The sequence below is a fragment of the Oncorhynchus tshawytscha genome, linkage group LG16 (genome assembly GCF_018296145.1).
Source record: "Oncorhynchus tshawytscha isolate Ot180627B linkage group LG16, Otsh_v2.0, whole genome shotgun sequence".
NCBI lineage: Eukaryota > Metazoa > Chordata > Actinopteri > Salmoniformes > Salmonidae > Oncorhynchus > Oncorhynchus tshawytscha.
The window spans coordinates 69,970,786-69,984,481 of NC_056444.1; the positions used below are offsets into that span (position 1 = coordinate 69,970,786).

A 13,696-nucleotide genomic window follows, 5' to 3' on the forward strand; every position below is an offset into this window, starting at 1 on the left:
ACAAAAGCAATATTAAACTACTACATAACAATTGACAAAAGCAATATTAAACTACTACATAACAATTGACAAAACCAATATTACAAACTACTACATAACAATATTTACTGGATTTATTAATGAACTAGAACACTCTTTCACCTTCTTCTTCCTTTCTTATTTTCACTCCCTCCCACTCTGTATTGTCTTGCTCCTAAACTAGTCTTGTGATTCCACTAGTGACTCACACAGTTGCTTGTTTGTTCTTGGGCTTCTTTCAGGGCACTGTTTGTCCAAGGTGGTGGTCTTGAGATTCAGATTGAACTCAACAAACACCATTTCCTATGGCTTTTCTCTCCACTTCAAATCAAATCAAATCCAATTTTATTTGTCACAAACACATGGTTAGCAGATGTTAATGCGAGTGTAGTGAATGCTTGTGCTTCTAGTTCCGACAATGCAGTAATAACCAACAAGTAATCTAACTAACAATTCCAAAACTACTGTCTTATACACACAAGTGTAAGGGGATAAAGAATATGTACATAAAGATATATGAATGAGTGATGGTACAGAGCGGCATAGGCAAGATGCAGTAGATGGTATCGAGTACAATATATACATATGAGATGAGTATGTAAACAAAGTGACATAGTTAAAGTGGCTAGTGATACATGTATTACATAAAGATGCAGTAGATGATATAGAGTACAGTATATACGTATACATATGAGATGAATAATGTAGGGTATGTAAACATTATATTAGGTAGCATTGTTTAAAGTGGCTAGTGATATATTTTACATAATTTCCCATCAGTTCCCATTATTAAAGTGGCTGGAGTTGAGTCAGTGTGTTGGCAGCAGCCACTCAATGTTAGTGGTGGCTGTTTAACAGTCTGATGGCCGTGAGATAGAAGCTGTTTTTCAGTCTCTCGGTCCCAGCTTTGATGCACCTGTACTGACCTCGCCTTCTGGATGATAGCGGGGTGAACAGGCAGTGGCTCGGGTGGTTGTTGTCCTTGATGATCTTTATGGCCTTCCTGTAACATCGGGTGGTGTAGGTGTCCTGGAGGGCAGGTAGTTTGCCCCCGGTGATGCGTTGTGCAGACCTCACTACCCTCTGGAGAGCCTTACGGTTGTGGGCGGAGCAGTTGCCGTACCAGGCGGTGATACAGCCCGCCAGGATGCTCTCGATTGTGCATCTGTAGAAGTTTGTGAGTGCTTTTGGTGACAAGCCGAATTTCTTCAGCCTTCTGAGGTTGAAGAGGCGCTGCTGTGCCTTCTTCACAATGCTGTCTGTGTGGGTGGACCAATTCAGTTTGTCTGTGATGTGTATGCCGAGGAACTTAAAACTTGCTACCCTCTCCACTACTGTTCCATCGATGTGGATAGGGGGGTGTTCCCTCTGCTGTTTCCTGAAGTCCACAATCATCTTAGTTTTGTTGACGTTGAGTGTGAGGTTATTTTCCTGACACCACACTCCGAGGGCCCTCACCTCCTCCCTGTAGGCCGTCTCATCGTTGTTGGTAATCAAGCCTACCACTGTTGTGTCGTCCGCAAACTTGATGATTGAGTTGGAGGCGTGCGTGGCCACGCAGTCGTGGTTGAACAGGGAGTACAGGAGAGGGCTCAGAACGCACCCTTGTGGGGCCCCAGTGTTGAGGATCAGCGGGGTGGAGATGTTGTTGCCTACCCTCACCACCTGGGGGCGGCCCGTCAGGAAGTCCAGTACCCAGTTGCACAGGGCGGGGTCGAGACCCAGGGTCTCGAGCTTGATGACGAGCTTGGAGGGTACTATGGTGTTAAATGCCGAGCTGTAGTCGATGAACAGCATTCTCACATAGGTATTCCTCTTGTCCAGATGGGTTAGGGCAGTGTGCAGTGTGGTTGAGATTGCATCGTCTGTGGACCTATTTGGGCGGTAAGCAAATTGGAGTGGGTCTAGGGTGTCAGGTAGGGTGGAGGTGATATGGTCCTTGACTAGTCTCTCAAAGCACTTCATGATGACGGAAGTGAGTGCTACGGGGCGGTAGTCGTTTAGCTCAGTTACCTTAGCTTTCTTGGGAACAGGAACAATGGTGGCCCTCTTGAAGCATGTGGGAACAGCAGACTGGGATAGGGATTGATTGAATATGTCCGTAAACACACCAGCCAGCTGGTCTGCGCATGCTCTGAGGGCGCGGCTGGGGATGCCATCTGGGCCTGCAGCCTTGCGAGGGTTAACACGTTTAAATGTTTTACTCACCTCGGCTGCAGTGAAGGAGAGGCCGCATGTTTTGGTTGCAGGCCGTGTCAGTGGCACTGTATTGTCCTCAAAGCTGGCAAAAAAGTTATTTAGTCTGCCTGGGAGCAAGACATCCTGGTCCGTGACGGGGCTGGTTTTCATTTTGTAATCCGTGATTGACTGTAGACCCTGCCACATACCTCTTGTGTCTGAGCCGTTGAATTGAGATTCTACTTTGTCTCTATACTGACGCTTAGCTTGTTTGATTGCCTTGCGGAGGGAATAGCTACACTGTTTGTATTTGGTCATATTTCCGTTTTCAGTTTCACGCGAATGCTGCCATCAATCCACGGTTTCTGGTTTGGGAATGTTTTAATCGTTGCTATGGGAACGACATCTTCAACGCACATTCTAATGAACTCGCACACCGAATCAGCGTATTCGTCAATGTTGTTGTCTGACGCAATACGAAACATATCCCAGTCCACGTGATGGAAGCAGTCTTGGAGTGTGGAATCAGATTGGTCGGACCAGCGTTGAACAGACCTCAGCATGGGAGCTTCTTGTTTTAGTTTCTGTCTGTAGGCAGGGATCAACAAAATGGAGTCGTGGTCAGCTTTTCCGAAAGGAGGGCGGGGCAGGGCCTTATATGCGTCGCGGAAGTTAGAATAGCAGTGATCCAAGGTTTTACCAGCCTACAGTCTTGGCTTGGTGTTGTGGTGTTCCAGTCTCCCTGTGAGGACATTTTGCCTCTCTCTCCTCTCGCTAGCCTGCCCTGGCCAATGGCTCTGGCTCCACGCCAGGAGGAAATGATTGGCTCTTGACCCGTGACTGATCTGCCGACTCAGGCCTCTGCGATGACAACATAACCTGACAGAACCTGGGATTCTCATACAGCCAGACTCAAGTATTAAAGACCTCAGCAACATTTCAAATAAAGTGTTTTCAGAACCATGGACAAAGGAATGGAAGTTCATAGAGACACACCTGCTGTGTGAGAAGTTAACTGAGGGATCCTCAACCCTCCCTTCTCTTCCCCTTCATCCACCAGTTTTCTCATTGTCTGTTTTATTCAAAGACTGTAGGCATCATTCTGAACCTCTCATCCTCTCCTCTGGCATCTGCTGTTCCCCCCCGTTCCCAGGCCTGCAGACTGGCTCTACTGGTTGTGCTTGCTGGAGGTCACTACTATTCCCATGTGCCCTGACTGTCCCTGTGGGACCACTAGCTACCACCATGTTCTTAGGCAGGTTACCTCTGAAGGTTACCTCTGACCTCTGATACTGAGATAATAATCTCCAAATGCATAAATTCCCTATCTGTCATGTTCTGACCTTTATTTCCTTTGTTTTGTCATTATTTAGTATGGTCAGGTTGTGAGTTGGGGTGGGCAGTCTATGTTTGTTTTTCTATGATTTTGGGATTTCTATGTTTTCGGCTCTCAATCAGAGGCAGGTGTCGTTAGTTGTCTCTGATTGAGAATCATACTTAGGTAGCCTGGGTTTCACTGTTTGTTTCCGTGTCTGTGTTTGTCGCCACACGGTACTGTTTCGGTTTGTTCACGTTTATTGTTTTTGTATTCATAGTGTTCAGTTTATGTTTTTAAATAAACAACCATGGACACTTACCATACTGCGCATTGGTCCTCCGATCCTTCTCGCTTCTCCTCCTCAGACGAAGAGGAGGAGGAAAACCCTTACACTATCATTATTGCAGCCAGGCTGGCACTTCTACTGTGGCTGTGTTCCGTTTGCTATCTTAAACACCTTATTAATAAAACAGACCAAAACACAACCTTTCCTACAGTACATCCTGGGTACAGAATGTCCCTTCCTAACCTTGATCATAGACAATAAAAAAAGAAAGACAGTGTGTTAGTGATCCTGTATGTCTAGTTCTTCACTTGTTCTGACTGAATGTGTCAGGTTACAGAGTAAACACTTTTCACACAGGTGTGCCAGTGCCAGCGAATGACATACTGTATTTACTGTAGACGTGGCCCACTCTCTCACTGCTCTCTTTGACGTTTCAGCTCCGGAAGAGATTGACTATGTGCTTTAGATAAACATGAATAAAGACATGTCTTATGGAGACCAAGTAAAGTCTGCCTTAGATGGCTATGTCTGTGTTTGAATGGTGTAGCATTGGGCTTTACCCTGAACATCTGGGCCTGTTCTAACGGTTTATGGGTTGGATGTCTCTGGCTGGTTGTCTCTGACAATAGCTAATGTGGTCTGCGGTAATGCCCCCCCCCCAAAAAACAATCACTGTTTGGTAACTTCATTCTTCAGGCTCAGTGAGAGTTACTGTTTTAATCAGTGAGAGTTACTGTTTAAAATACATTTTATAAGGCAATTCCTACAATTCTACACAGTTTCACATGATGTATTATGCATCTGTAAGCTGTTAGTGTCTGAACGACCGTTCCACAGGTGAATGTTCATGAATTGTTTATGATTCATTGAACAAGCATGGGAAACGGTGTTTAAACGCTTTACAATGAAGATCTGTGAAGTTATTTGGATTTTTGTGAATTATCTTTGAAAGACAGGGTCCTGAAAGAGAGCTGTTTCTTTTTTGCTGAGTTTATTTACCATATCAAATGGAGACAGAAACGTAAACTTTTACTTTATCACAAGTAGACATAATTGCAAATGATTAAATCCTTCCAATAGAAATAAAAACAAATATTTAGTTACGAATTGAACTTTAATTAAATGAGTTGACTCTTCACATGGGATGATTTCGCTGAACAACAAAAGGGAATATTGAATGATCAGCAATGATCCATCGCTTCTCCCAAAAACGTTTTCAACATACATCTGTAAAATGATAGTCTAGACACTAAAGCTTTGGTTGTCTTCTCCCTGGACCTCCTCAATGTCCACCTCTTGAGCATCAGACTCTGAAGCCTCATCTTCACTGTCACTTTCCAACCTTGTTGAGCATGGCTCAAGGTTCACTGTTATAATAAGCTAACTTTTTTGATGAATGTAAGCAAAATTACCAAAATTACAGGGCTTAACGTCACATGGAAAAATTCTGGAAATTTACCGGAAAGTTTCCAAACCCTTTGCAATCCTAGTTCTTATGCTGACATTGCTTCCAGGGGCAGTTTGGAACTGTGTTGCAACCGAGGACAGATGTTTTTTATGCGCTACACGCTTCAGTAGTTAGCAGTCCTGTTCTGTGAGCTTGTGTGGCCTACCAATTTGTGGCTGAGACGTTGTTTCTCCTAGAAGTTTCCACTTCGCAATAACAGCACTTACAGTTGACCGGGGCAGCTCTAGCAGGGCAGAAACTTGACAAACTGACTTGTTGGAAAGGTAGCATCCTATGACGGTACCACATTGAAAGACACTGAGCTCCTCAGTAGGACCATTCTACTGCTAATGTTTGTCTATGTAGATTGCATGGCTGTGTGCTCGATTTTATACACATGTCAGCAATGGGTGGGGCTGAAATAGCCGAAACCACTCAATTGAAGGGGTGTCCATATTGTCCACATATTGTAGCTACCTCAATTAACTCGTACCCCTGCACATCGACTCAGTACTGGTACTCCTTGTATATAGCCCTGTTATTGTTATTCACTGTGTATTTATTCCTCGATTCACTATCTATATTTAAAAAAATATAAATCTTTAGGCTGTGGCTACAGATAAGGAGTTTTCACCCACGCCTCACCCACCCCTCCGGAAAACGCTCTCTTCTTTCTTAAAGCTAACGCTTCGATCACACCACCAGAATTACATTCATTTCCAATGAAACGCTGCGTTTGCTTGCAGCATTGCATTGCAGAGGCAGTTGCAGTACGTTCGGTGTGGTGCATATGTTGGATTTATCAAACTGTATGTGTAGACGGCTTGACAGAAATGGTAGCAGGGGAATGTTGAACTTTTGTTGCACACATGTCCAGATGATGCTGCATACCATTTTGCACCAGCACCACCACTACAACCGTCGGTGTGATCGAGAAGTAATAAGGATCCGGATCACGCTGTGCGCATGTGTTATTTTACGCACACATTCACTCTCCCTTTAAGTTTTGGTCTTTACGCACCCTCTTCTGAACAGCTGAAATACACACCCTGCGGATATTTGAAAGAACATTTCAAAACATATATATTATAAAAGGCTACAACCTTCTCTCTTTGTTGTAACTTATATTCCAGTTGCACAAGTAGGACGTCGTCTCTATACTTTGGAGAAAAAACTATCAGCGGTTTGTGGGAGGATGTAGGCTGATCTTTATAGTTGCTGCCATATTGTAGTACCTGAAAAATGAACACTACTTTACTGTCTGCCTGCTCAGTCTAGACAATGTTTGTAACGGTGATGCAAATCGCTAATTACACTGCGTGTCTGCTTTCCACCTCTGAGCTGCCGAACGTTCCAGGCAGCGAGCGTGTATCCAGACCGGTAAACATAGTCTGACAATGAGTGAGTTCGGTTTGCATTACCCGGTGCCATAGTTATGCCGTATATGCATCGTTATTATGGCGAGAGTAAATAGGGGCATGTAACTCAGCAGTTTATAAGAACATGAAATCGCTAGACTGCCTGTTTGTGTCGTGCTTATGTTTGTAATACTGACAACAGCGTTTATACGAAAATGTCGATAATGTATTTCGTGGCATGTACTGTAGCCTACTCTCCTTCTGAAAAAAATAACAGTAAATCGCGCTTATGCTTACTGGGGCATGTAATGCAATAGTTCGAACAGTGTTGTGTACAACATGCAGTTCGTAGGAAATCGTGCTTATGCTTTGTAGCCTACTGAGGGAATGAAATAGTTCGAACAGTGTTGTATACAACACGAAGTTTGTAGTCCACACCAGAGATGAGACAAAGACGACCAACGTGAGGTGGGGACAGCGGAGAACTCAGCACAGTAGCTATGTAGGTAGCGGAGTGGGCCCTCACAATTAAAAAAATAATAATTCCAGGGGGCCCACAAACAAATAAATGAGTCACTGAGTGTGGTGTGTGGGTTTACTGAACTACTTCCTCTTGTCTGTGTTAAAGTTTCCTCTGTGGGTGAGTCTACAGTCTCCCTCTGTGCTGTGACCTTGGTGGGCTGTGTTGCCATGAGGTTCTCTCTGGAACATGACTGTATCTGGAGGGAGATGTGTAGCATCACCAAGGTGGGCAGAGAGAGGAGCTGTAGACAAGACCAAGTCAGACTTTCTGAGGGGTTATAGTTTCCCACCAGCATACTTCCTGCCCCACTTCAGAAATACCTCCCTACAGCACTGGATTTTTATATATATATATATTTTTTACTTCAAACAGGATGTGATAATTTAGGTCAAAAGCTCTTATGACCAGTACTTGCAAAAGCCATGACGGCACTGATAAGAAGTTTTTTAACTGTGTGTCCTGTATGTGAATATACCTAGCACCAAACCCCAAACCACCAGACATCAATCCCCATCTCGATCATTATTAGATATTAGGTGCAGTGCTCTCCTGACTTGGAATGTGTTTCTATAGACTCCACTGCTCAAGCAGTGATGAAAGATATTAGGAACAAAAAAGTTGATATAGAATTGAGATGACTAAAATTGTTGTAGAATATCATGCAGGGCTGTGCACAGACCTTTCAGGAGGCAGGTGCTCAAAATAAAAAAAGGGGCACATTTTTTACATCGGGAAAAGAGGGTATGCTACCAGTTGATCACTGATTTTTATTGATGTAAATCTGCTAGCTCGATAAAAAAGTATCTTCAATGATCTTAAACACACTAAATGTATTGGGTAAAGTGTTATGAAATTTAATGTCATTTAATATTTTAAATTGTATATAACCGCCTTAATGCTGCCGGACCCCAGGAAAATAAGATGCTGCCTTGTCAAATACAAATAATAACTTCATAATATATTCTAATTTTCATAATGTTCTAGCTCATGATATATGGCTAGCTTGCTGGCTAGTGGCTTGTGTGGATATTTTAGTATATGGTGGTTAGAGTCAATATTACCTGTGTTCAGTGTCAATCGGGAGCTACCTGAACTAAAGTGAGTGAGAGAGGAGCGTAACCCGGGGAGCTCTGAGGAACCAGAATGCATGAGAAGAAAATAAAAACCTCGTGGCATAGAGCAGTAGAGTAGAGGTGCTTACAGAAGTTGCACACATGGGGACCAGGTAAGATAGTTTTTTTGCCTTTATTAAATGCATTTCATGCAATTCTATGTCATTTTTACATGCCTGGAGACTTTGACAGAATCTATTTTAAGACCCCACAAATGATCAAAATGACAGGCTACTTAGACACTGACAAATTGAGAATCTGACATCAATAAAAACTTCCTTGTCTTGAATCCATCAATAGCCTAGGTCTAGGTGTGTGGAGACACACATATTGTACAATATGAGGAGGAAGTTATAGTCCTAAAAAAGCTTTCCAGTTTCACTGACTCACCCAATGATGTGCAGCTAACTCACAGGCGAGTGCCAAAAGCCTACCTCTCCTGTGTTTTACTTTGTAAAACAATGTTCGCTCAATATGCCTACCATAAAACTTCAATTAATAGACAGGGTGTTTATTTGCTTAAATCGCTGAACAGAACATGTGCTTATTAGAGACAGGCTTCTATTTGAGCCAGCAATCTATTTCCTTAATGCGCACAGCTTTTGCTTATTCAGATATGTTATTGTTTAATAAATTATATTTAGAAAAATATATAATTCTCCTTTGAATGTGCATTTCTGGGGGTCTGTACTCCCGAAGTTGTTGACTGTTTTTGTGCTTGCCAGTTAACTAGTGGTTCTCAGCTGTTAGCAGCCAATGGGTAGCAGTTTCTTACTTGGATAAAAACAGATAATTGCCATAATTTTTTCAAGTCATTACTGAATTACTAATGTAGCAAATCAAACATTTAACCTCCTAAAACATGTATGGTAACCTCATAAACAATGCATATAGACCAGTGGAGGCTGCTGAAGGGGAGGACGGCTCATAATAATGTCTGGAACGGCGCTAATGGAATGGCATGAAAACCTGGAAACCATGTGTTGTATGTATTTGATACCATTCCACCTATTCCACTCCAGCCATTACCATGAGCCCGTCCTCCCCAATTGAGGTGCCACCAACCTCCTGTGATATAGACCTGGTGTTTATTTGAAGCGGGTGTTTATTTGCTGAAATGTATGTCATTGCCTGGCTATTAAAAGTGACAGGCGGCTATTTGAGACCACATTTAAGTTTTACAGTATTTGAAAGTTGATAAAATATTTTGGTAGCCTACAGCAGACAGATTAGAGTCTTCTTTTTTCAGCAGGAGCCATTTGCTTTTCAACCTGTGTTTTCCTGCAATTGTATTTGAAAAATTGCAAAAGGCCTGTTTTGTCTGCATGCTGTTCACTGACAGATTTGATGCGCGTTCCCGACTGTAGGCTATGCCTTGTTATTTGGCTACACAACATCTACAGCTAGGCTGTGGCTAAATTATAGGACTACCCATGGCGTAGAAAGCTTTGCTGAATGATTTAATTTCTTCCTGAACAGACAGCAGTAATTTCAGAACGTTGGCAAATTTATTAACACGTTATAGCAGCACCTCCAGCCCCCTTTCCGTGGCTATGATTCTGTCAGGAAATAAATTATGAAGTGCTGCATACAACCAAACTACATATCATTGATGATATAAATGATGAAGTGTTATCAAGTGTTAAACGAACCAGTGACCGCATTTCAAGCCCTGCATATTTGGATAACTGGAGTGCGCAACCTCCGTACAGGGCAGACCAGAAACTGTATACACAAAATGTAATATATATACAGTATATATACCACCACCCAAAAGGGAACTTGGCGAGTGAGAGGGCAAAGGGACAAGCGCTCGGGCACAGGTAGACCCCTATCTAGTAGTGCCTGATGTCATGTTTGTTTTTGGATCATCATTTTGAGGCTTACTGTATGTTGGAGATCTTACTGTATGTTGGAGATCTTACTGTATGTTGGAGATCTTACCGTATGTTGGAGATCTTACCATATGTTGGAGATCTTACTGTATGTTGGAGATCTTATGACATGACACAGTAACGTGGGACATCATTTGATGCAATATGACACAACATAGGCCACATAGTAAATGTTTAACCCTAAAGACCTAAAGATTCAAGAGGTTAACTACACTACATTCAATATTTAGTGTACTTTCATTCACCATTTCCACTATGCTTCTAATCTATGGTGTTTCTATGGTGTAACAGATTATTTAAGGGTGAGGTCAAAATGGCTGAAATGAATAACGTTCCTACTCAGTGACCTTGTTGTTTCTCTTCTCAGGAAGATTGTGATTCATCAGAAGATTCATCAGAAGCCAGAGCAGATTTATGAAGGCTAGCTGTAGGGGTGTGATGCACATACACTCCAAAAACGGTTCCAAAAGGGTCCTTCGGCTGTCCCCATAGGATAACCCTTTTTGGTTCCAGGTAGAATAATGTTTTTCCCCAGGTAGAACTCTTTTCGGTTTCCATGTAGAACCCTCTTTGGAAAGGGTTTTACATGGAATCCAAAAGGGTTCTCCCTGGAACCAAAAAACTGTTCTTCAAATTGGTTCTCCTATGGGACAGCCGAAGAACCATTTTATGTTCTAAATAGCACTTTTTTTGAGAGTGTATTGTGGGAGGCAGGTAGCCTAGTGGTTAAGAGTGTTGGGTCAGTAACTGAAATGTTGCTGGTTTGAATCCAAGAGCCGATTAGGTAAAAAAATCTGTTGATGTGCCCTTGAGCAAGGCACTTAACCCTAATTGTTTCTATAAGTCAATCTGGATAAGAACATCTGCTAAAATGTAAATTCTCTCTCTCTGTAGCTCTCACTGTCTCTGGACTGGCATACTATGTACCTGTTTCATGGTGTCCTGTGTGTCAAGAGCCTCTGGCAGGGGGGTCTATGGGAAAGAAAGAAAGACACATGTACTATTAAATCATTTCACTCTCCATCATAGGTTCATATCCTGTTCAGAAGGCCTATAATATCAAGGCATTGCTGAAAAATAAGGCCTATAATATATTATGGCTTCCTCTCAGGCATTCCAACAGAACTAGCTCAACTGATTGTTCTCAGAAAACACTGGGTGGGACCAGAAAGGTTGGATGAATCTGGAATATTCTTATGTTTAATGAGATACATATTTTTGTGTACATTGTTTGTTTTCAGGGAGGGTTTTCTGTATGTCAATTGGTTAAGCCAATATATGGATCTGGTGTAAACCAAATGACATATGGGTAAATCCTCCTTTCAAATCAAATGAACGTTTATTGGTCACGTACACAGTTTAGCGGGTGTTACAGCAGGTGCAGTGAAATGCTTATGTTACTAGCTACTAACAACCCAAATAGCACTGAAGCAATAATCAAATGCAATCTATGCATATGTACACCAGGATCATTTACACAAGATCAGCTAAGATCACCTGATGTCATCAACACCATCCTGTAGACTAATTCCCACTTCCTCTTTTAAGGGTTTATAACTCTTATTTTATGATCCACTTACAGCCTCTCTACATGTGTTCCCAAGCCAGCTGCTAAATTACATGATATAGATGGGATCTGCTAGCTAAGGTGTCAGAGGAGTCATTTGTTCAGGCCACTCTCTCCTGTATCTTTCCAGGTCTGGTTAACTGATGAGTGCTTAGTGCCTTGCCTTGAGGGCTACTCAGAAGAAAAGACAGATGACGTAACATACAGGTCCTATATTTTCACTGTGTCACAGTGTGAGATCGTCAGCTTAATCGATGAGAACAATAGAAATATGGAACGTGGCGAGATATTACCATCTCTTCTCTTTTTGTGTGGGAGCTTGTGCTGTGCTTGGGTATCAAATGCAGCAAGATGAAAATAGTTTGAACATATCATTTTCCCCTCAGCTCCCTTATTGCAGTCAGAACACTATATGGACTGGGAAAGATAGAGACGGATAAGAAGGTGATAGTGGGTAAACAGCTGTCTGCTTCAACAGACACATTTCTGTAATCTATAAAGAATATAGACGATAAAGTATTCTTCTTCCATTCCCTATACTTAGATATTGTTCTATTTTCTTTTCTTATTATTTTACTGGATAGTTTGTCTCTTAAGTCAGGTGTACAATGCTCATTCTCCACGCTCCTTGCATGGAGAACTCTCCACCCTTTATTTCTGTTGACAGAGTGTGCTGGTTGTCTTCCAGCCAACTCTGTCACATGCTCCCAACCAGAGGGACTTACCATGCTCCATTGTTAACTCCTACAAAATAGACTTACTGGAAGTCTCTCTCATGTGTGCTGTCTTGTATGCTCTGTCAATCTCAGGGCAGCAAAACCATGCCTGTAGAGGTGTCACTTCTTGGTTAATCTAGCATCACACAGACACACCTGTAGACTTTAGTGACTTTGATTATTTTCCTTCACTCACATCTTAGACAAAACTCAAGTCCTGGGAAGGTAGCAGTGGAAAATACCAGATGCCATGTCCTGTCCCTCTTATCAAGAAGTGCCCTTTTTGCTATGTACCTCTACGAATGTGAGGCATTTTGTCCTGCTCTATCTTCAGAAGTCACCACCACCACCCCCCAGCTGTAGTATGCAATAAGCAGGGCCATTTTCTTCAACCTTTATTTAACTAGGCAAGTCAGTTAAGAACTAATTCTTATTTACAATGACAGCCTACCAGGGAACAGTGGGTTAACTGCCTGTTCAGGGGCAGAATGACATATTTTTTCCTTGTCAGCTCAGGGATTCAATCCAGCAACCTTTCGGTTACTGGCCCAATGCTTTAACACTAGGCTACCTATTGCCATTGGGGTAAGGACAGGTTCTTATTAACATCTAATTATAAACAACAACTCTCTCTGTCTTCAAATGCTACCAGTGGTGGTATCTTACCACACGTATCACACGTCTCAATTAACTACAGTGAGCTGGCTCCCAGTTTGAAGCCAGTTTAATTGGGTCCAATATTAGTGCATGCAGCCCATGAATTCCAGACACATCATCAGAGACACACAAGGATAATGTGGAGCCACATATGCTTTAGTAATACTGTATTGATGTTTGTCTGAACATCTACGGTAAGGTTGGACTCGAAATACTGTAAATGCACCAGCAAATCAGCTCCAAATGATTTTAATTATGGAAATCTGTTCCAAAGCCATCCCACACATAATATGTGATCATTTACAAATGTAAGCAAGGTTTGAAATGATTATGTTTTAGTCAAATATCTGTTTGGGCTTCTTTCAGGTAATTTGCAGTTTACAAATGATTTGTAATTATGTTCCAGCCCCCTGACCACCTCAAGAAAAAACTGAATCTAGTTGATGATCCCTGATCCAAGGCAGGTTTTTCCAAACTTGGTATTGTATGTTTAGCTTTTAGTAGACCTTCTCACTAGCAACTTTGCTACAGCAATTGCAATGAATAATCTCAGGCTTTTGATAGCATTGCTCTATTTATCTATTATAGGGTTGTAGTTGTAGTTGAACCTCCAGCCAGGCA

At 42.2% G+C, this 13,696-nt stretch overlaps 1 protein-coding gene across 6 annotated transcripts in view; it reads right to left on the reverse strand.

Annotated features, from left to right (window-relative positions):
- LOC112216258 (rap guanine nucleotide exchange factor 3) overlaps nucleotides 1-13,696 on the reverse strand; it is a 48,863-nt gene that overhangs the window by 26,614 nt on the left and 8,553 nt on the right. For all 6 annotated transcript variants that reach the window (XR_006079101.1, XM_024376108.1, XM_024376111.2 and 3 more), the window contains one exon: nucleotides 11,063-11,107. Coding sequence is in view for 5 of the 6 variants with exons in the window: in XM_024376108.1 (XP_024231876.1) it covers nucleotides 11,063-11,107 (45 nt within the window). In the remaining variant the exon portion in view is untranslated. The remainder of the gene's footprint in view (nucleotides 1-11,062; nucleotides 11,108-13,696) is intronic.